Source organism: Numenius arquata, chromosome 4, assembly GCF_964106895.1.
Source record: "Numenius arquata chromosome 4, bNumArq3.hap1.1, whole genome shotgun sequence".
Lineage (NCBI taxonomy): Eukaryota > Metazoa > Chordata > Aves > Charadriiformes > Scolopacidae > Numenius > Numenius arquata.
In genome coordinates, this window is record NC_133579.1 from 15954109 (window position 1) to 15978201 (window position 24093).

At 43.0% G+C, this 24093-nt stretch overlaps 1 protein-coding gene across 1 annotated transcript; it reads right to left on the bottom strand.

Annotated features, from left to right (window-relative positions):
* Positions 1-256: 256 nt before the first annotated feature.
* Positions 257-22227, bottom strand: DSG2 (desmoglein 2). Its single transcript, XM_074146323.1, has 15 exons — positions 22183-22227; positions 15750-15785; positions 14746-14880; positions 13327-13485; positions 12894-13038; positions 11846-12006; positions 10894-11028; positions 10563-10748; positions 9340-9599; positions 8333-8475; positions 7600-7827; positions 6086-6316; positions 4941-5065; positions 3398-3790; positions 257-1279 (listed from the first exon to the last, which is right to left on the bottom strand). The coding sequence occupies exons 1-15, from the start codon at positions 22225-22227 to the stop codon at positions 257-259; spliced, it is 3405 nt and encodes a 1134-aa protein (XP_074002424.1).
* Between the last annotated feature and the right edge of the window lie 1866 nt (positions 22228-24093).

The following is a 24093-nucleotide window of genomic DNA, read 5'->3' on the forward strand; positions in this document are numbered from 1 at the left end:
CAAACAAGGAAAAAAAATAATACTTATTTCCCACAGCTTTCCACTTCAAAAGCATCCCTGCCAATGTTACATAATGACAGCAGGAGACCTCCTTACTCACTTCTTGGTCACAACCCTTATTTACACAAACTACCACAAGCGAGTCCACATTCTTCCGAAAGCTCCAGAAAACTCAGGTCTCAAGAAGAAGCCTGAGGCAAGAGGCACGCAGACACAGGGTGGGGGCCGGACACAGACACCCCTGCGAGGGGCCAAGCTACGAGCGGGTGTACTGCACCGTGCTGTATTTGGTGACCCTGGAAGACTTGCTGAGTGTGGCGCTGGCAGGAGCCGGCCCTTCTAAGCTGGAGCCTGTCTGGTTAAGCAGGGAGTCTGTGATCAACACGTGCTCTTGCCTTCCTGAGCCAGCATCCACCGCCTGTTCGGCTCTGCTCTGCGCCCCTGAGGCTGTCACCACCCTTTCGTTCACCACCACATTGTGCCCCTCTGCCAAAGTGGAGAAGCTGAGTGAGCCCTGCTCTGCAGCGGGCACAAGCACCCTCTCCCGCTCCCTCACCACGACATACTGGGAGTCAGGGAGATCCTGAACCACCAGGGCTCCTGCTCCGGTGCCCTCTGACTTCACCACCCTCTCCTTAACCACCACGTTACTTCTGTGTGGCAAATTGGGGACTTCCACCATACCCTGCAAGCTTGACGCAGGTGCCAGCACTCTTTCTGTCACCACTACGTTCTCCTTAAACTGGGGGTCTAGAAAGACAGCGGCCGAGCGGGCAGGAGCCCCTGCAGAGTAGGAAGTTTCTGTCATGGTGAAACTGGTCTCCGCGTGGGCCGCGGGAAGTGTCGGAGCGTCATGCTGCCCAGAGTGGGATGCAAAGGTTGTTTCCGTGACCACCTCCTTGGACACGGTGGCTTCTCCTGCGCCATGGCCCGCGTGCACCAGTGGGGTGGGCTGGAAGAGGCTGCCCGAGGCAAAGGCTTGTTCCGAGCTGGAAACATTTTGCTGATCTAAGAACTGTGACTTTGTGTCATTAAGACCAAAACCCGATTCATTCCTGGAGCTACTGTCTTTCATGTTGATGTGTCTGCCTATGCATATTTCTGCTAGAGTCTTAAATTTGTCTCCTAAATCATCAAGAAAGTGGTCGTCAAGATCACCCTCAATAAAGCTGCAGCAGCCAATGGAGCCGTGGGGAGAGCCTGACTCTCCCTGGGAATAAACCAGGAGACAGTCGTTTGCAGCTTGAGCTTCATCTTCATCCGCAAAAGAGACAGCTTTCTACAGACAGAAAACAAAAAAAGCACGCAAAAGTTCATTAATGTCAGCTCTAAACTTAATAAATCTGAAAATGAGGAATGCCTGGTCAAAAAGGTTAAAATAAGAAAATTTAACTGAACCCACAGAAACCATCAACCAACGATGGGCAGTACCCAAAAGCACTTTCTGAAGTTAGTCTGAACTTTACAGTACACCTGATGAGAAGAAAAATCTGAAATTAAATTGAAAACCTTGGTTACTATTACCCACTGCTGCTACTCCTACCAGGAACTGTGCCATTTGTGATACTGCTCCATCCTCACACACAGACTGCTTTTATTTTGGTTCAGTGAATGACCTTCAACTGTAACCAGGTGTTTGTGGGAGAGTGCCAAAACTATGCCTGAGTATATCCTCACATTTAAACCTACGTTTAATGAGTACATGCTGACATGTTATCACCTGCCGTGGCCCTTTTCACTAGCATAACCTGCAGGATCACACCCAAGGAGCCCAACAGTAAACAAATCACCAAGTTAATTGGCTTGATAAGTATAGGAATGTAGTCCAGCGTACAAATTTGTAAGCTCTACGCAGGCCGCTTTGCAACAAGGTGGGCTCATGGCTTCTGACTATAGTGCTTCTGGGGCCAACTCAGTTGGAAGGCAGCGTCGGCAATGGAGTTGCTGCCAGTGCTAGCACTAATACCTGTCTACATGCTTGCACCAGTTCCAGTAGAGAAGACAGACAGATCCCCTGGGCCTGCTGAACCAGCTTTACCTAATACAGTTGCTGGCTTGTGCTCAGAACCACTTTTCTTTTTTTACCACATTTGAAGTTCTGGAGTGCATATTAGCTCAGGCATCTGTGTAACGTGGTATATATCCAGACCCAAATTGGCTCTATGTTTATCTGTGTTTGATCCTGGAAGTAGGCACATTACCCGAGATGCTTCTATAAAAATCAGCACACATCTGAAACTATGTGGTTTGGTAACTTGTCTGGGATGTTGTGGTTTTGTTTTTTTTTTTCCTTTCCTATAATCTGAGATAGTTTAGCCTCCCAGAAGTTGTAAAGGTTACTCTAGTATGACTTTACAAAGCCCTCTTGCAGGACTACAGCAGGCAGCTATGCTTAAAAGTATGTCTTAATATTATGAAGAACAAAGAGAGGAAGGAAAATAGAATTGCTACTGTTACATCTGTACACCCAGAAGAGCAGTAGCCAGAGTACTCAGGAGACATACAAGTGTCCTAAGCTCAAATCCTTCCCTGGCCTGAGGTGGTGATCCAAAGCTGCACAACTACTCCCCTGCAGAACCCCATCATCAGCCAGCTGTAGGGTGTGAAGATGTTTTATTTGTACAGACAATAGACAATCTGTACACTCCCTGCCATACGGAAGTGAAACTTCCACAGTAAGGAGCTCTCCAGCCTAAAGGACTAATGACGTGCATTATGCAAAGAGGAGTAGCTGTAATGAGTAGGAATAGCTTATTGGTCAATGGTTAGGTCACCAGAAAAAAAGTCAGAAAGGGGATTGCAACATGTGCCTCATACAGTTCTAATAAGCAGCTCTTTACCCAGGCTATTGGGTGAAGAGACAAGTCCGGCACCGCTTACTTCATCAGCTACTTTGAAAACGCAGACCCACCCTCTACCGTTTGACATCTACGGCTTATCTTTCAAAATCCTGCTCCATTATAAAGTCTGTAGCTGTGACTCATGATGAGTCATAGGTACCTCCCTACAGGCCAGCTTAATGTGCTTAAGTCCCTGAGATTTATATCACATAGACTTTCTCATGGCTTCTTCCTGGGCCACTGGCTCCTTGGTCATTGTTGAATATTCTGGATCCCAATGTCCAAGTACCTTCTTTGAGAGAAGGGTCTCGTTGTGGGAAACCTTGTAAGCACCCAGTGCTACAAGACCGAGCATTGTCATGCTCCAAGTCCTGCATTTGAGACTAATCCAAAAATCCTTAGTGCCCCCAACTCCACATGCGCACAACATTGGCCATTGTATCAGGACTGTTTCTATACACATATCTACTCATCTGTGTTTGTAATAGCATGAACTACATTTCACAACGCTAGGTGTAAATATCAAAATACTGATATTCGCGGGTCATTATGCTTACATCATTGAAGTAGTCTCTTAAAAACTCTTCATTCATGGCTCCTGCTGCTCCCACCGCGACTCCTCCTCCAGCCACCACTGTCTTGCCTTCTACACCCGCCATGCCTCCAGCCACTCCAGCTGCCATGGCTCCATAGTCAGCACCAGAAAGGAGATGTCTTTGCTCTTCCCATCTTTCCCTGCTAATAGTGTGGCAATGCTCTCCTACGTGAGAGGCTGAGCTGCCTCCTCCTGCTGCAATTTCTTCTCTGCTCATTCCTGCTGCTGCTGCTGCCGCCGCTGCTGTTGCTGCTGCTCCTGCTGCTCCCGCTGCTGCTCCCGCTGCTGCTGCTCCCACTGCTGCTGCTCCTCTTGAGTTCCCCAATGCAGTGGGTGGGATGAGGCTTAGCACTGGCTACATAAATAACACAAATTACGATGTGACATGAAAGCTGCACTGTCTAGCACATTGAACTCGCCAAACCAGCAGTGGGGCTGGGTGGGACTTGGGAGTGTGCTGTCTTATGACTTGTTCAAATTCGCACTTAATACCTGTTGCTGCAAAGAGTGAAGGGCCTCCTGAAATAGGCTGCAGCTTCCACAACTGCATTCCCAAGGAGGATCATGGAAATGTTTCTATAGATCATTGTTTTCTTAAAATTGAAAAAGTTGGGAATGAAGGCAAGAAAAAAAATAACGCCAAAAAAAACCCCACCACCACCACAAAAAGGCTTGTAAAGCTCCAGGGAGCTCAGGTGTTCCAAGACAGACTCTGCCCAGCTTTCACCAGACACAAAGTGGGGGGAGTGTGCACTGCCTGCGCTGCCTCTATGGTGCTGCCTGGCCCTTTCTTTCTAGCAGTCTGGCTTCCCTGTTAATTGTCTTTTATCACAAATTTGGTGTGAGCATTGGCCCCAAATCAAAGTCTTTTACCTTAATTCTGTTTCTTTGTTATTATGCAAAAGCATGCCAGTGTCATGCCCATTTTTTTTTTTAAAACTGGGTTTTGTAGCATAACAAAGAAGGTCAAACTGCAAACTTCTCTTGGCATTCACTGTTCCCTCAGATTTGTGCTTTTTAATGCCCCCCCCCCTTTTTTTTATAAAGAATTTACTCTGTTTATGAAGGCAAATACACAGGAAACTAATTTAAAATGTAACCTGAAACTTTAAACTAGATGCTAAGGTTTATAATCTATTTGTTTGCTGCTTTACCTGCCTCCCAAAGGGGCGCAGAACATTCCAGACTTGCAAATGCAAATGTTTCACTCTTTACAGCATCAATGCCTTTCCCACACTCCTATCTCCTGCTCAGACACTATCAACATTTGTTTGATTTCTTTGCCCTTACTTTGGGATTTAAACACCATGGCTGGTGTTTCTAGAGCTGCTGGTGGAATTCACCTTCCATGCATCCTTCACTGAGCCTCACAGGGTTAATTTTAATTAATGTTCATGTGTGGTTTCACAGCCCTGAAACATCAGCCCATAACGTGGAAGAGATGCCAAGTGCCAAACTGAACACTTGGACAGAAATCAAAGCGAAATGCTATTAGGGATACATGCCTTTTCCTCGGGAGCTGCCCCTTCGCTGTTCCACTGACGCAACATCGCTTCGCTGTAGTCCGGTATCGCAGCAAATCCCTTTGCTCCCGAACCGCAGGGACACAGCAGCAGTAACAGCGGAAGAACTACAGGAAATATGAGTTTGCCATTAACTATGTGATGATTAGGGTCAAAGCATGCTAATAGCCAGTATCGAAGTCTAGTCAGCTCTCATACCAAAACGTGTCTTTAGTGAGCTAGTGATCAGCATAGGAGCTGATAAAGACCAAACACACGTTCCCAAATATTCAAAGTATTTCCTAGAAACATATGCCAGGACAGCTTCCTAGAGAGTAAACTGACAATGATCCTGTCAGGGCCTCAATCCTGCAGGTGACCACGTATGCATATAGCTATACTTCTATCAAAGGTCTCATACATCAAAATCAAGCCCTAAATATCACTGTACAACTTCAGCACTTCTAACCCCTCCTGTTCTTTTACTACTAGATAACGACATGGCGTCATGTAAATTCCACCTCAGTGCTCCTGTGACAAGTCTGGAGCGTTGCCTGGGGAACTCAAAACCACCCAGTCTCAGGAACAGAGCGTATTATTCATGTGGCATGAACTTTGTAGCTAGATTGCTACTAGTACACGCAATAAACTATTGCCATTTAAACGCAGCACTGGTACACATGGCCATGCCCCGACTACAAGCATTCGTCTCTTATTTTCGAGCTTCTATTTTGTCTTATCAAAGAACAACAACATGTGCTGCTCAGAGCAAGGCACCAAGACCTGGGTCTGCAGTGAGGGAGAAGACAGTGGAGAGAGAGCCGTGGTTTGAGTGGGAAGAGTTAGGGTTCACATGGGGAGGTGTGGGAAGCACCGAAAGGATTCCTTACTGCTTCCCCACCTGTTATTTACAGCACCATAAACAAATATTAAAGTTGTGCATATTAATTTTAAAATGAAATTGTTTGAGGGTGAAATGCTGATGTTACCAACGCAATTAGTTGGGGATTTGCCATGACTTCACAGAGACCAGGAGTTTACACGGAATATATCAAGATGATAAAAGCTGGGAACCGGACTGTTTCTTTCCTGATGCCTTGCAGACCACATTTACAGCGCTTCTGACATAAAATCAAACAATTACTTACGCAGCAGAAGTAAAAATGCCAAGATGATTAGTGCAACCGCTCCTGGTCCCAGACCCACTGACTTAGCACCAGCGATCTTCTCTCTGCACACGCCGTCATCCGCACAGTTACAGACAGTCAGTTGCAGAGACTGAGGCTGAGCACAGCTGAGCCCTTGGTAATCCTTTACTAGGATGGGAACTTCAGTTCTGCCCAGCTTCAGGTTTGGTGGTACCAGCTGTATACTGGTGCCTGAGGCAGGAGCGGGAGGTTAAAGAAAAAGACAAACAAGAAATGAGTGGAGATAAAGCTGTCTCCTGTAAACTAAGGGAAATAAAACCTTCACAGCCTCCCAACAAGCCCCCCCCAGTTAAGTCCAGCCGATGCAATGGAATTAAGTTTAATTAGCTGCTGCTACAGCATTACTTTTATCAAGTAATTCATGTCAGTACAAAGCAGCCATGCTCACTTGCAGTCTCAGATAACTCTAAGGAGTTTCACACCAGCAGAGACTTATCACAGAAAATAGCCCAACCACCAATACAGCGTTAACCTTCATGTCATCTGGACAGCCAATGGCTGAATTCACAAAAAAACAGCTTCAGTCTTTAGGAGATTAATCTGTTGTGGGCCACAGGCAGAAACTGGGGAGCCAACATACCACCTGCTCCTGTGGCCGTGTCACGTCAAGGACACAACTAGGCAAGAAATGCCCAGATGATGTTTCCAGCTGGGGAACGCCACCCTATTTGGAAAAGCCGTGATCCCTACAATTACTACTAGTCTAGCTGCAAGCAGGGTGAGGAAAGCTAAGAAGATTCTTCTTTGGTCCTACACCTGGCCATTAGGATGACTCTGCTGATTGCTTTGCAGTGTTATGCTGTAGGATTACGGAGGACAGAATACTGAGTCTGAGCAGAAAAAAGTGTTTTCCGGTGTCTTCAAACTACCTGAGGCATTTCCTTCAAGTATTTCCCAGGCTTTTATGAATGGAAATGTCAGAAGAAAATGCTCATCTCTTTTTGAAATACTCATTAAAATTATTTATGATTTCTGACCTATTTTTGTTCCTACTGTGCTGGACAATCTTAGATTACAATGTGTTTCCCCTTTTCAAGGTTTGCTTATTTATTTGTAAGACTTATTTATTTGTAAGTTAGAGCAACTGAAGCTAGTAACACAACCATACCCCCAAGCTCAGTTTCAACAAAAGCATCCTCCACCACTGCACGCTTGATATGGGAAGAATGGTTTGATCCCAGCATTACCCATGGAATCCTGGTCACCACCTACGGGTCAACAAGCTAGGAAAAGATGGTCCAACTGAGGGAAGGTGACAGGTTCCAGAAGACATGACTGTGATTTTATAGCCATTAGAGAGAAGGGAGCAGCACGCAAGTGATGTGTCTTCACGTGAGTCTATATATATGGGCTTTTTTGGTCTTGGATCAGCAAAAGTGTCAGTTTGACTGAAATGAACTAATTACAACACTAGGACTCCAAAGAACTGAAAGTAATTAAAAATATTTTCTTACCATTTCTGGATGCAATTATCCATTTTTTTGCTGTCCCTTCTGGCTCATCAATGACAGTAAAGGTGAAGGGATCGCTGTTTGGGTAACCATCCAAATCATCAGCTGTAACATCAACTAATTTTGCATCTGAACACACAGTCTGCACAGGGTTCACAATAACCGGGCAGTTATCGTTCTCATCTTTAACTTGAATGACGACTGTGCCGGTGACTGTTTTCTTAGGAAAATCTAAGATTTTAAAATATGAAAGATTAAACTGACTTAAAGTGCAAAAATTTCTTCTTAAAATAAAAAACTTAGTATTTTCCAAAACACAAACATTGCTGAAGTAAGTTGAAAGAGTTCTCCCTGAAGCTTATGGAAGTAGTATTTCATTCCTGATGTTAATAAACACATAAAGTTCTTCTGAAGGCAAGCTGTTTTACTATTTTAACTTAAAAAAAAAAAAAAAAAAAGTATTTCCTGCATATGGTTACATAGTAACATGCAGATTATAAAAGCAGAATTCTAATTAGATACACAAGAAGCTCAGGGAATCTTTCTTGCTTAACCCATTCCAAGGTTCATCCTATTTCAATGATTTGTGTTTCTCTCCTCCAAATACAGAGCCTATGGGAAATGGCACTAATGTCTAGGCAGTTAAAGACAGGGAGGTTATACCAACTATAGTTGCAGAAAGGCAAACTACCCTAAACAAACCGGTTAGTGTGAAAACAAAACCCTCTCAACTTACCAGTAGTTACACCCAACATGGTGATAGTGTAGGTACCGTTTACTACATGAGCCGACTCATAATCGAGGTTTTTAGCAAGCCGTATTTCACCTGTGACTGAGTCTATAGTGATCCAGTCTGCTGGGTCTCTTCCTTTCAAGTATCTGATTAAAATTGCATATAAAGATGTACACATTCATAATGAGGAAAAAAAACACTAGCAGAAAAAGCAGCTTGACAGTATGCTTACTCTTTGTCTAAACCAGAGACCAAATCCCTAGGTCTGAGGCCTGATGCTCCTGCCACTGGAACTGGTTTCAACTATAAATCTAGTATTACAAACCTACCCTGAATGTTGAAACTTGCTTTTTTCCTCTAGAGCCAGGACTTAGGTGTGGAGCATTATAAAAAACAGACTCAGGGAGCAAGACTGGAGCAGGAGAGGGAGCTGTGCTGCCAAAGCCTTCTTCCCCTCCATCCCTGCTCCCAGCAAAAGCTGAGCAGCAGCCACAGGGGACAGACTGTTTTACAGGCATGGGGCAGAGGGGTCCACCATTGGTTATGCACCTCTGCTGGGATGCACCATTTGTAAAAGCCATGGTGGTGAATCAACAACGTTTTAGCTGAAGAGCTATAACTCAAAAGCTACACACACACACTCAGATGCAGACTTATCTACTTCACACCCTTTCTGCCCAATTGTTGGGTGTTTCTGTACATTTTTTCCTAATGCTTCTGCAGATGATGAAGTCAGATGAGTAAATCTACTCTCAGAAGTAGACAGGCATGACAAACAGCGTGCAAGCATGGGCAAACACTCATGTCTCAATGTATATGACCAAACAAGTAGGATTTGCAAGTCAGCTATTTTCTGCATAATAGGATATTGAAGATGATGAGGTTGTTTTAGGTGTGAATTATGCAAAGCAGAAAACAATAGCCTCTGAATATTTCAGTTCTGAATACACACTTTTACAGTAAGATGTGATTTTTTTGTACTCAGTTATGATGGTTATAAAGACTCTTACGTGATGCGCTGTGCTGTTTTTCCAGTGTCTTCATCGTAGGCTTGATATTGTCCAATAACCTGTCTGATCTGCAGTTTCTCACTTGCTTCAATAGTTTTTGTGCCACCAGGGAATACAGGGCCTTCCCGCACATTAATCACGTTAATTTTGATTGGAATTGTTTGTGCTTTATAACTGTGTTTAATTGACTTGTGGAACTCTGCTTTGTTTGTAACAACAATGCCCAAGTTTAGGCTTTGCATTTTTTCATAATCCAGCTCCTACAGCAACAACAACAACAACAAAAAAATCACTCAGAATTTGACAGAATCTGATATCTAGACAGCATTCATACATTTAGTATTTAAACAATACTGTAACATCCATATTTAAATAATAAGGATGCTGCAGTGCAAAGAACTGTTGGTCAACAAGTTACTCTCAATACATAATGCTTCAACTCTTTGAAACTACATATGGAAAATTACTCTTCCTATTTTTAGTGGATGGCACCATAGGTATGTCCATGTATTACTGAATTTGAACTAATTTAAGGTAGGTGGCAATAAGTCCTACCCATTTATTCCGCCTCTACTTTCAGTGAATCAGTGCTCAGTATTACTTGGACCTTCCAATTTTATTTTTTTTTAAAAAACAATTCATTTACTTAATAACGCGGATCAATTTTTCACTTATCAATTTTCAGATAAGGAAACCAGAGCAGAAAAAAAAAAAAAAGAAAAAGGTATGTAGGGCGTTATGCATCTTCAGTTCTTGTGGACTAACGGGGAGTGAAATTCATAAAACCAAAATTTCAATTTATGGAAAATATTTTCATAATTTCAAAATAGTCTGTAGCCCATGGGTCACGGTGTAGGTGTTGCCTGCAGTGTTACCCGTGGCCATGGGAAATAAAAAAATTTAAACTGAGACCAGCAAGGACAGAAAAAAAATGGGCAAGCTTACAGCGTACATGTTAGCACTGTTGCCCAACGACAAGGAAAGTTTGGGGACTTGTGTCCCACTAGATATATTCGAGATCACACAGAATGTAAATGGCAAACCTGGACAAAATTATTTTTCATTGAATTATTGGATACATCAACAAAGAATATGCCAAAGGAGAACTGACCACCACATAAATGTACAGTTTACATGCTGACTGAATATAAATAATTTGTATGTCAAATTAAGGGGAATAAATTATTCTAATAATTAAAGGAGACTCTAAATAATATACTAACCTTCACAACAGTCAAAATGCCTTCGTTTGTTTGGTTATCTGTTATTATACGAAAAAAGCCGCCTTCATTACCAGAAACAAACGAAAAGTTTGCCAGCCAATTATCAGAAAACTTTTCATCTTTGTCAAATACTTTTATTCGCAGAATTTCCACATTTACTCTGTTTTCTTCAATGCTTCCTTCAAACTGCAATCAAAAAACACCCTTCTTTAAAAAGTTGTCACGATTTACTTCATTTCACCAGTGCAGGAAAGTTTGCACAATCTTGTATTAAGCAAAGGGATACTGGCAGGTGTCAGAATATGCCAAATATTGTGATAACTGTACTTACTGCATGACTTTCAACCACAGGCAGATTGTCATTGACATCCAAAATCTTGATATCTAAAGAACATGTTGCAGCATTCCCACCTAATTCACCACCACGGTCTTTTGCTTCCACCACCAAAGAATAGCTACTTTGTGTCTGCCATGATAAGAAAAAATTGTTTAAATAGGGGTAAATTTTTTTCCTTTGCTGTATTATCTCTATCACATTTTGGTAACCCCTCTCATGGTGAGTTATAACTTCTCTTCTAGTTAGTTGTAAATGTCACACACACCTTGATAGGCTCTGAGTAGAAGTGAGGCTTTTGAAAAGGATTTGGAATTTTTGCATCTCTCCTTCAGAATCAGAGTGTACCTACATGGCAGATGAAAAAACTTCAGTGGCCATAAACAGGGCCAGGGGCAGCGATACCTGCACGTCAGGACAGGGCTAGAGGCAGGGATGGTGCCCTCAGCTGCAGAGCTAACATCCAGATCACCATCTGCTGGCCAGTGAAAATTCATGCAGGCACAGGTAAAGCTGCTGGTAATGCGTGGCTTTCAAAGCTGTTTCACAGCAGCACGCATCCTAACTCTTCACGTGGTGATTTGCATAGCAGGCTGCGGAAGTCTAGATGCAGCCAGCAGCTTTGCAGATGGTGATCTGGGTTGTCTTGGCCATATGCTCTCCAGCCCAGAGAAATGACCCCTCGCTTCATTTAACTGCCGCCTTGGGAGGGACAAAAAACAACAGCCGGTGCTGTGCTAGAAAGGTGACAGGGAGAACACAGCCTTGATCCCATCACTCCCTGCTCCCTCAATCCCTGAAAAACACACATCAGCCGGACAAAGCTTCAATCCTAAGGGAGGGGAAGGAAGAGGGCCAGCTCTCCAAGTCGGCAGGCAGAGCTGAAGGTGACACTACAGGCATCAGAAGACTGCTGTTAACAGATAAAAAACAGGAGGGCTTTTTTTACCTCTCTGTCAAGGTTTATTTTTGCTACTCGAACCTCGCCAGTATCCTTATCCATAGTGAATGCAGCGCTAGGGCTTTGGGAAATGATCCTGAAAGCAATTTTGGAATTTAGGTTATTTGGTTCATCCGCATCTGTTGCATTTATCCTCATTACAATTGTACCTGGAAAAAAGCAAACAAAATATAGTACGTTTACACTGCCATGCACTGCCAAGTATTTTTACTGTAATGTCACAAATTAAGAGACTGTTGTCAGATGCACTGCACGATTTTCTGATGTTCTTGACCTTATTTATTTAATGAATAGACTGAAGAAGCGTTCCTAAAATCCAAATAGTACATGTTAACAGTATGTCCTCTAGCAAACAAAAAGATTGTATCTGCCCATCTGTGACTCAGAATTCAATGCACCAGAATCACAGAACAGGCTGAATTCTCTCAAAATTTCTGACAGAAAACTGTAGATACCATACAGAGAAGAAAGAAAATGTTTTTGAACAGTAAGATGCATTTCCCTCGCACATTATTCTAAAGGGAGCACTAACAACTCCTCTACCTGAGCGTTATTAAAATACTTGCTCTGTATTGATGCCCTCCAACAGCTTCACTGAAAATACATGATGGTCCCTACGGTGCAATCCCCTTAGTAACTCATGGCACAGGATATCATCCCCTGGAAAAGGGTGTACCTCAGCAACCTGTTTGAACACTAGTTGAAATTCAGGCAAAGAAGCAATTAATCATATGGCTGCTACTAACTTGAAAGAGAGCTGAGGGAACTCAATACCTCAAGTGAAGCAGATGATCAACAATTTCCCTAAGAGGAAGTGTTATTCTCTGTTGCCTTTACATGGCCGCTTTCCCTTTATCACACCACACAACTTAGCCCTGAATAAACTTGCATTCCCACGTGGGTAACCTGGCCTATGCAAGCAAGAGAATGCATCCTTGTTACTGCAGGTATGCTGCTGCAAAGAGTATATTCACTTGTGCCCTTGCATGTGTTGGGAAAAGCTACATGAAAAAAAATAAATTAAAAAGAACGTTACCTGTTTCACTTAGTTCTTCAATTGAACCAACAAAAACTTCATGTGAAAACACTGGAGGGTTGTCATTTATATCCACAATTTTAATTGGGAGGTCTATTGGCTCCTCCACTTTTGCTCCACTCTTATCTAGTGCATGACCTCTGAGCTGAAATAATACAGAGAGAAACAATAAGCAACACAATGACTGACTGTAATATATATAAATGCATATGGAAAATAGAAATAAACAGAAATATATATAACAAAGTGTAAAATATCTATAAACATATATTATACATATAAATAAACATATATAATATGCTTATAAATATAAGCATACATACACAAATATCCAGAAACTGGATTAAAACTAATGGAAGCAAACATGTTTGAATAAAATAAATAAAAAATTTATAGGAGGGCACCTATAAGGAATAAGTACTATTCAACTTACAAGCAGCATTGGAGTCTTTTCTCTGTCAACCCTTCCCGTTATGTTCAGGTCTCCAGTCCTTCCATTGATAACAAATAATCCATAAGGGGGCTCTGTTACTCCTTGACCAGATATAGTGTAAGTCACCACTACCCCTCTATCTTCAAGATCAGAATGTATCTAGCAGGAATATAACAGATTGAACAGCATTTGGTAAATAAAACCACACTTAAAAACGCAAAGAAAATATTTTTGCTGTTTTAGTAATTAACAAACAAAAATAAATTTTAAACATATTTTCCTGCACTAATTTGAGTGTGGAGATGTTGAGATGACTGCAGGAAAAGCTGCATGTTCTGTTTGAGGATCTGGTGCAGGGAGATGAGGAATGCAATGGGCAGTGCAACAGTTGGGAACTGTGGAGAGGTCTGTGGGAGAAGAAAATTGGGACTGCTTGGACAAAGAGAGTGGGACAGGATACAAGTGCAAGGAAAAGCCGGAAAACCACTGCGATAAGGTGGAAGTTCCCTCCACTTGCCTAGAGTGAGGGAAGGAGAAGGAAACTGGCTGATCAAACTGATCAGATGGTGGCAAATAAAACATGGAGAAAGACCAAGGAGAAAAAAAAAAAAAAAAAAAGAGTCTAGAAGAATGAGTTGAGCAGAGGAGATTAAGCAAAGCCTGGAAATAAAATATGATAACTTTTTAAGGGAGATTAGACCTAAGCTAGCAAGTGTGACTAGGACTGAGGAAGTGATAGGGTGGAGGAAAAAAGGTCAGACCAGGAAAGAAACAGGTAGAAGAGGCTGCATAGACTAGAGATCATCACCCTTTCTCTGCTGTCAGCAAATATCTGAAACACCTGGACAAGCACAAGTGCATTGTGCCAGCATCACCATCAAGGGACAGCCCAAGCAGGGGATCACAGCCTGCTATCATCTGCAGTCACTTTATATGCTGAAGTGACAGGTGTGGTGAATTCAGTTCAACACTGGTGCTGAACCAAATGCATATCATTCTTGCACAAAGGATAGCACCTTGGTTATTTTTAGCTCCATTTCCTAAAAATTAGGCATACGTAATCATGCTCCATGTACACCCTTCTGCCCAATCACCACCAGCAGTTTTGGGACCCACTTGCCAAGTTCAACCACAACTGCCTAGGGGTTGTGGAGTGAAAAAACTCAAAGACACTTAATTCCTAAAAGCTTTATGAAAACTCGTGGCTGGGAAAAGGCGAAAGACTGAGGCAAATTAGTCTGCAAGAGCAACTCATCTGCTGAAGGAAAGAGACAGAAGGAAATGTGCCAATCTTCAACTGACATTCAGTAGTCCTTCAAAATTCAAGAAATGTTTGCGCATGTATTTAGGGCAGCCACGCCCTTATTTTACATTTTCATCTCTACGTGCATTCTGTATTTATCTCTTTTCTGGGCTTACTCTAGCAATTGGATTCTTATAGGAATTGTCCTCCTCTTCCCGTATGAATGCTGGAGGGACCGTCCATTCTCGCTTCTGTCTGAACAGGCTGTTGGGGTGAGACAACATGCCACTCCTGCCATTTCGATTGTAAACCTGTGGGAAAAGGTTGAGTATCAGCATTAAATTTAGCCATTTCAGATGCATGCTATATTGTTGCTGTAGCCCAGACTTCTGAATAGCTTTTGCTCTTTCAGTAGCTAGTAACTTCAGAATCATGGAGCAGCATTAGCCTTCTGAACCATGGTCTAAGAGCTGCATGTTCTTCAAGTTGTTTGAGAAGGAAAAACTTCTAATCAAGTCAGAATTAGGTAAGATCGCCTTTAAATACATGAGGAAGATCCCATGACCAGGGTTTGGTGAAAATACACCTGTTCTGGAAGATTTAAGTGCTTGTCATCAAATGTGGGAAGAGGTTTGGCACTAAGACTGTTTTAAACCAGTGTTTCTGCCTTATTACCCTGTTAGACATCCCATCAACACTACCTCGTGCTCAACCTTCTCTCTGAAACAGAATACATGAAACAGGAGGCCTCTAAACAACCCATCCACTGTCTCTGCTATCCTTGCTCAACCACCCCTCATTCTCCCTCTGCACGAGACCCTCTGTCCTTCTGTCCATCTTAGTCCCTACTGTGTCTGTTGGCTTCCACATTAACATCTGGAGATGTTTCCACAATTAACCTCTTCCATAAAATAGCAACTGATTTCATCTACAGAGAGTTAAAATACTTAATATTTTAGAGGAAGCTTCTCAAAGTTGAGTGCCACTCAGTTTGATGGATGTAGGAATCTATTTGCTTCATCTTTCATTTCATTATTCATTACTCAGATTTTACGTTTCAGAAAATGGTAAAACAAGGTATTTATCAACTGATGTAAAGCACACCTTTGACACTTGCTTTTTGCTCAGAGAACCCTTCTTCAAACACTGATAAAGAAAATAGTTTTCCATTATTTCCTACCTTCACGTAGAGTCCATTTCCACAATTCAAACAGATCTGCAATAGATGTTATGATAATCATTATCAATTCCATGTCACTTTAGCAGTACTAAAACTTAACTGACATAACTTTTGCCATAAGAACAGCAAAAACATAAGGAAGAGGACATTTGACCACTATCAGTTAATTACTCTGGCATACGTATTAATTAATATTTACTGTTTGCCCATAACAGCTTCTGAAAAATTTGCCCATACCCATTCACATTAAAAACACACACTATACTTATATAGTTATTAAGTTTTGCAGCTTTCTCCCAGCAGGAAACAGGTAATAAGCAATTAATAATTTTTTTCCCAATAAATTCTGACTTTATAGTAATTTTTAAACAACCATTTATTTTTTTTTTAGTGCAGAATAATGCCTCACTATTCCAAAATGACAGAATTTGCCATTGATTGAAGCTAAGTCTTGGTTGCCAGCAGCACCCTGGAGAAGCTCCCTCTTCTGACCAAATCATGGATTATACAGGCTCTGGTGGGTTACCAACCAAGTACATGAGAGAACAAAACAGGTTAAATAACGTTTAAAAGCAAGCACTAATCAAAACATCGGCTGAAGTGTACAGTACAGAAGCACCTCTTTACTTAGTGCCCTCCTGGAAGGATAAATGGCATATATGCATCCCTAACTTAAGCAAGGCTGAGACATGTGCATGATAGCAAGCAAATCATGCTTGCTGTGACAAAACCTCATATACCAGCATCCAGCATTGGGACTGGCCATCTCTTCATGCACCAGGATAGCCCAGCATGCCCTTAAGCACCTCAGTTAGGTGCCTCATCCCAGCTGGAAGGAACTGGAGCCTCAGCCAAATTACCAGAGACCCTGTGTTTATCCACTCTCCAGGCACCGATGACTCCACATGTAACAAAACCCCTCAAACAGTACAAAAATGTAGGCATTGGGGAACAACAACAACAACAAAAACTAGGTCATTACAACACGTGAAACCAACAAACAGAGCTTTTGAGCTTTGTATAGGCAGAGAATACTTTTATTGTTCTCAGAACTATTACATCTATCTACGTTCTTAGGTGATTTTTTTTTTTTTTTTTAATATTAATGCCTAAGGCAAAGCAGGCACAGAAAAGGTGATTTCCTACTGAAATAAATCAGGGAGTATTTCTTTATATTCTCTTTGACTGGTTTCTAGACTGTTCACTGGGACCTCCCTATCCATCCCTCTGACTCAGCCTTGATTGCTGTATCGATGACAGCTTTTTTTTTTTTTTTTTTAAAAAAGATGTTATCTGTTTCCCACACAATGCAGCAATGGGTGGATGATGTTAAGCAATGTAGCAGACTGCTGTTTCGACTTGCACAACACCACTGGTTTTCAAATGGCAATTTTCCTAATCTATATATTCTGAAGACAAACTAATGGACATACATTGTGAGGGCTACAGGATCCTACACCTTAGACAAAGTTGTTTTTGTGAATATTCTTAAACTTATTTATTAGTTATATGGATTTTTAAAATTTATTTTCAGATTAATGAGACTGTATCAGCAAGAGTGACAGGAGAATTCTGGTTTATAGTCAAGGTTTTCCAACAGAAGTGGCAACTCTTTTGGAAGGTGAATAGTTGTCAAGATGTCATCTTGAACATCCTTGTTTGTTCTTACTGGTAAACTGAAGGCAAAGGTGTTTCTGTCTCAATACTGAACGAAGACAAAGGCACAAGGTCAAAAGTTTCCTTGTACTGGAAACCTGACAACTGCAGTATAAACAAAAGCGTCTGAAGTTCAAGAATAAGCAGGTCTGCCACCGAGATGCATATCAAGAAAGCAGAGAAAATTCCATTCCTCATTATCAACACAAAGTCTTTCACTAAGATAACAGAGTAAAAATTAATTTCTTTGCTTAGTAGCCAAGCAGCCTCAAAACACTGTTTTATTGCTACCGAAGTAAAAAATACTTTTGCTTTTGTATTTTTCAATCTATAGTTTGGAGGAAATCCCTTAAGGGACTTCCAAGATATCTACAAAAGGACTTCAAGAATGGCAATTTTACTTACAAGATGCATAAATACTTATGGAACTAATATATAAAGGGATCCTGCACTTTTATTGAAAATTTTTAAAGGATTCAAAATTTTTAGAAAAGGGAAAAGCACTTTTCTATGAATTTTTTTTTTAAAGAAGTGAGAGTCACATATCCAAAAGGTGTTGAGTTCTTAATTTCCCTTTTTATTAGTATCGTAGAGCTGTCTTCTATTAAACGGCTTAGTAAGAGTAGGAAAGCCCTGTCTGTCATTTGACGTGGGTCATAGCCTTGGCACAAAAACTAGACATCTACCGATGACGTCTGTTGATGACACAGACCTGAGAAGGCATTGTCGGAAGACAACTGGAGGGTTACAGAAAACAAGGTGGAAAACCTGGGGCCTGAAGTAATAGAAATGGAATGAAAGACTACAGGAAAGCAGCAGGAATAGGCAAGAGGGCAGGGGAATGAAGGAAGTGACTGCCATGTATAGGGAGCACAAGACTGGTCTTGCCCAAATCCATGTTCAAGTATAGTCAGGAAGCGACTAAAGGACAGACTTTGAACACATAGCTTAGTTTTACACTGTAAAGATGAAGACTGAGTAAGCAAGAAGGTATGTGTCCGTATTTGCTCCACTATGAAACAGTAAGTCCTAGAAACGTGGTCTTTCACATATGCTGTGTGTTGGGAAGTTTGGATCTCACACCTGCTGTGAGTCAGTTTGGTGTTGAAGATGATGGGCAAGTGAAGATCTTCCACCCTTAGAGAAGCCAGCTGAAGGGACTGTCCAAGGTTATCTACTAGTCCATCTCCACACCCTGGGGCAGGATGAGCTACACCTACGTGCTTCCTGACAACTGTCCTTAAAAAGTGAGTGACGGAGGTCCCTCAGCCTCACTAGAACAGAATAGAACAGAATAGCCTAGGTTGGAAGGGGCCTTTCAGATCATCTAGTCCAACCATCAACCTAACACTGACATAACCATCGCTAAACCACATCTCTAAGCACTACATCCACCCATCTTTTAAATAACACCAGGGATGGTGACTCAACCACTTCCCTGGGCAGCCTGTTCCAGTGCTAACCTGAAGTGGTGCCTATATAGTCTTACAGTCTTTGTTAATTTTTATCCTAATTATCCTAATTTTTAGCTCTTTGCAAGATGATCATATTGCTGTTTGGATGAAATTCAGTTTCAGATTAAGGCACACAAATTTACACGTCTAAATGAATGCTAGGTGCCTAAACTCCCGTTATAATCAACAGAAATACAGCCCATACAGACAGAGAGACCAGAGAGAAGTTCAACTTGCCCCAAAGCCATCTCGCACCTATTTCTCTCTGGGCTCCGCTGACTGTAGCTATGTCTAATTAGTAAGGCCAATATGAGAGGAACTGTAGAGCAAAGCAGTCGGTGCTGAGAACCCAGTACTACACAACCTGTGTTTTGTGGTTTTTACTGCAGACTAGAATTAGCCTGGTCCCACAGACCAAACACCCCTGAGCATATGGATACATCTCCCAATGCGGTTTCAGGGAGGAGGGATCAGGTTCACACGCTCTGGAGATTTGCTTCAAAAGCCCAATTTGATCCCACCGAATAAGTGCACTATGCATCCACTGCATCTGCATTTACTGTAACAGAAACTCAAACACCTATATCGAGATCTCTTAACCTCAACCCAAATCTCCCTTTTTGCCATGCTGATAATGCTCTCGCTGGACAGTACAATTCCCTTTTCTTCACAATTGCCCTTCATACGTCTGAAAACTTATCATGTACGTTACCCGTTTTTCTTGGTTCCCAGTTCTTTAATCTCACTTCAAGAATCATAAAACAGGGACTTCCTGAATTCAGACTGCATTTTTTGCTTTCCTTTAGTATCTCCTGGGTGGATTCACTTTATTCTGAAGTATGGTGCCCCAAATAATACATCTCTTTAATTCAACAGGATGAATAAATACTAGATCTTATGTATTTCTCACCCGTTTTCATATCTCACCATAGCGCTGGTTTTGGTGCTTTTGCCTTTTTGGAGCAATATTAAATTGCTGAATCAATGCACAAATGCTTGTAAATATTTTTACCGTGTTTCAGCATGTTACTGGCAATAGAAGCTAGGCTGCTTTGAATTATCTCACCTCTGCTCTTTCTAAAACTAAGCATTATGGATTTGTGTTTGGTTTTTTTTTGTTTGGTTTTTTTTTTTTTTTTTTTAATTGAACTTGTTTCTATGAATTTTGAAAAGTAATTGCTACTGGCTGACACTGCAATAGTGAATGTATTCTGAATTTCAGTATACCCAGCCTAAGTCTAACATTCCAAACATCAAGGAAGTACAATCTGAGAAGATGTTCAGAGAAAAAATAAGCTTTGCTACTTGTGTAGTAAGCTTCATACATCTCTGTCAACTGTTCTTTCACTCAAATGTAGGAAGTGTTTTACGATGTCCTCTCTTGAGGACACTCCCTTCAAAAATGACCAAGAAACCTCCCAGTCTAATAATCCTCACCAGCCGTGCCTGCCCCGTGCCCATGGCTCTGGGTGTGTGTCCTGGACACACGCCATGTCAAGCCCAGCCCTACAGGTGTGCTATTGTCTGGCATGCCCGGCCATCCCTGGAAAAGGGCCGGAGGCAAGGACATAGGGAAAGCTGCCATGACCTCTGTGAGGTACCCAGGGATGACCACACAGGGATGCTGCCCGCAGGCAGGGAGGGAGAACAGATGACCAAGAGATACTTCCAGGAAAAACAAGAGGAAGAACTTACAGTTCTCGATGCTTCTAAGGTTGAAGACACTTTGGGAAGACACTGCTTTTAGACTGGTTTTGTTTTCAGTAGTTTCTTAAGATTTTGAGGTTAATCAGTGCCACCCTCACGTGTCAAACTATAAATGACCCTAACTTGATGCTCTAAAACAAGCAACTAGACTTTCTGCCACGTGAGTGGTTTTGTCCATATTATGGGGAAAAAAAAGAAACCAAAAACCTAAACAAACATAAAAGGCAAAACCCAGCAGTGCCCCTCTTTCTTCTGACATCAACCAATTATAAGGGGGCTTCACTTGCTCTAATATTCTATCTGACAATGAAGCATTTAGGCACCAAACTGAGCACACTTAATATACCATACCCTGCCCCAGCTTTAGCTGAGACTGAGGATGATGAGGACTGAAAAAAACAATTTTCCTCTTTTCTTCAGGCAAAACCAACAGCATCTTGAGCCAGTGCAAGCCCAACAAAACAAGACGATGCTGTGGCTTCAGGCAGTACAGGAAGAACCGATGAAAACTTTTGTACAAGTAGCACTCTGCATGTGTCGCATTGCGCTTTTGGGCAAAATGAAGATAAAACAATTTCCAACCAAACCCTAACTCCCAGCTTGCTGCAAGGAACGGGGTTAACTGTCGCTGGCCAACTTGTGGCCACCCACAACTCTACGTTAAAGTTCTTGGGCAACAGGTCACCAGCTAACAAATCTGATCTTGCAGGCTCTCGAGCTGGGGGAGCAAGGTGCCAACGTACAGCACCTGCCAACCTGACCGTGCCACAAGCTGTTCCTGAACCCTGCCCGGCTCCTCGGCAGCTCCCCAGCACAGCCCATGGCCTGGCCTCCACCCTCGCCTTTGTCTGGGCGGCGGAGGCGGCAGCCGCCCAACTTCTGCAGGGCATTTTGCCAGCCTGGGAAGGTGAAGAGCTAAAGAGCAATGCCGCAGATATGGAGGAGAGCTTCCTGCAAAACATCTCGAAGCGGCTAGAAAGCATCAGTCCAAGTCAAGCAAACCAGGCGCTTCGGTCCCCCCTTGTTATGACATACTCCTTGCTCTTAAGCCTGGAATGGTATTTCGTAGGATGGAAGGTCTTAAAGGCTGAGGGCTAAAAAAGCCTGAGGGCAGGGAAGGAGGAAGCCTGAAGCATCGTGGGCTGTTAAGAATTTGGTATCATTTCTCTAAGGCAAGAAGGGCTTCCATTAAACAATACTTTATGATCCACTTTCCCTCCTGGCACTACTCCTTCAAAAAAAGGTAACGCAATTTATTAATACAGGTAATATGCTGAACACGAAGACGACAACAAAATGATCTCTTCCCTGCATTCCTGTTCCTCCCGGCGCCTCAAAAAAACCCCCGCCCATCTGAGATACCGTTCTTACCAGGGTTTTCTACCTTCACCCGCCTTCGGACGGCAAACAGCGATTGCTTTTACCTGTTTTCCAAGGAAAAGCAGAACCCCCGTTCCCAGCCACGGGCAGCCGGCGGCGGGAGGGCAGCCCAGCCCCGACGGGAACCGCTCTCCGCCGCGGGGCTCATCCGCGCCTCCCTCAGCTCCGCGGCCGAGCAGCGCCTTCCCCCCGCCGCCCGGTACCGGGAGACCCCTCCCGTCGGGTCCCAGACTCACCATCAGCGCCAGCAGCCGCCCCACCGCGGCGGGGCCCCGCGACATGGCCGCCGTTTCAACAGGGGGTCACCTCCTCGGGCCGCCCGCCGGGAGAAATGGAAGCAGCCCGCCGAAGGGGGGGGGCACAAGTAGCCGCGGGTGGGTGGAGTGTGGCGGGCGGGGAGCCGCGCCGGGAAAGGGGCAGGTGGCGCCCGGCCCGGCCCGCCCCGGCCCCGCCTGGCCTGGCCTGGCCTGGCCCGGCCCGGGCCCGGCCCGCGGCAGGGAGCCCCGGCCCCGGCGCCGGCCCCGGCCCCGGCCCCGGCGAGGCTGCTGAGGGCCCGTCGTGGGGGCCGCCGCCGCCATTTCCCCCAGGGCTGTCAAAGTTTGATTTTTTTATTCCCCCCTTCCCGCTGGGGAAAGCGAGTTGGAGCGTGTAGGAGGCATGCAAAGCTACGGCGACAACAAAACAATAAATTAACGAGTATTTGATAGGAGGGGAATACAGTCTCATGGGAAAATAAAGTTGTGAGTTGTTTTAGCGTAACTTTTCCCGTAATCTGCTTTTTAAGGCGCTCCGAGCCATATCCTTCCTACTCGTATCTGGCAGAGATCTCTCCTGGATACACCTGATTAATTGGTGCTTACGAAGACATAACTGTTTCTTCACGGTGGCGAAACAATTAAATACACTTCCCGTACATCCTCTCGTCTTTGAGGCACTTACCTAATTAATCTTTCTAAGATCACGCTCAATTTTCATAAATAATTTCTGAAGCGGCTGGTTATGATGATACTATGTGTGATACTATTCGGGGTCCGTGAGGGAAGAAGCCTTAGGAGGGTCTTTCCGATTACATTATGTCCCCTTTCCAACTACCTTCCGCCCCCTTGTTATAGTTGTAACAGTGTACGATAAATAATTTCACATTGCATTTGACATCAGTTGCAACAATTATAATTTACAGGGGGATCACAAGGGAAACAGTTTTACCTCACAATGTTATGTATATCTATTTGTATATCTATTTGTATTATTTCCATAGTATATCACAATTTACAGAGTTTGCCGATACCCTTTGCATTAGTATAATTTTCTTAATTTAAAGAAAGCAAAAGGCAGAAACAAGCCAATATGCACGAAACACACAGGATTAAGGGTTTCCATATTCTTTCTTGGTTCTGTCGCTGAGTCACTGCGCAGGACGGATGGCTTTGTAACCAAACAGAAATGTGTACGCTTGCACAAGAATACACCCCGAGATCCTCTGAGGATCTCAAGGGGTCTCAAGGGCAGGGGTGTCATTTGGCACAGGTTTCACAGCCAACGTAGCTAGTGCAGCTAAAGTCAGTAAAAGTATAAGTGTTAGTAAAAAATTCCTCTTTGAGATAAATGAAGCAGAGCATGTCTCGGAAAGCCTTCATATTACACTACTTTTAATTTGGTGATTCAGAAGTAGATTCTGATTCTAGCTGTATATTACATTTCCTAGCCTGGTGGTTGAGCATAACTTGAAAGTATTTCTTTACATCAAAAGGCTGCAAAAGAAGAACCGTGATTTGCCACTTTGTTCTTAATCTGAAGGGTAGCTCCCTGGCATTCTGATAAATGTTTTGGTTGCCTATTCAACATACTGTTAATGAAGCATTGGAAAATATATATATTTACAACTATTTGCCAGTTTTTTAATGCTGATAACGATAGAGTAAAAAGCTAGTTTAATTTCCTTTGAAAAATCTTTAGCATTGATTTCCCTTTGAAGTTACCCACGTGTTTATGGGAGGAATGAATAGAACCATCTCTTCTTCACAGATCTCAGTAGCCACAGAGGGACAGAAGCTGTTTTGCAAATTGTTTTGCCAGAATTTAGACGTCTGTTCTTATGTTGCTTATAACTTTCACGTGGGTCAGCTACATGTCCTGTGCATCCTGCA

Excerpts from the sequence above, each read along its gene's own strand:
- DSG2 (XM_074146323.1), bottom strand. The coding sequence starts at position 22,227 with ATGTCGCGGGGCCCCGCCGCGGTGGGGCGGCTGCTGGCGCTGATG. Across the intron at positions 13,039-13,326 it reads AAAAGACTCCAATGCTGCTT|CTCAGAGGTCATGCACTAGA; the intron begins GTAAGTTGAATA and ends GTATTATTTCAG. Across the intron at positions 11,029-11,845 it reads AAATAAACCTTGACAGAGAG|ACACAAAGTAGCTATTCTTT; the intron begins GTAAAAAAAGCC and ends TTATCATGGCAG.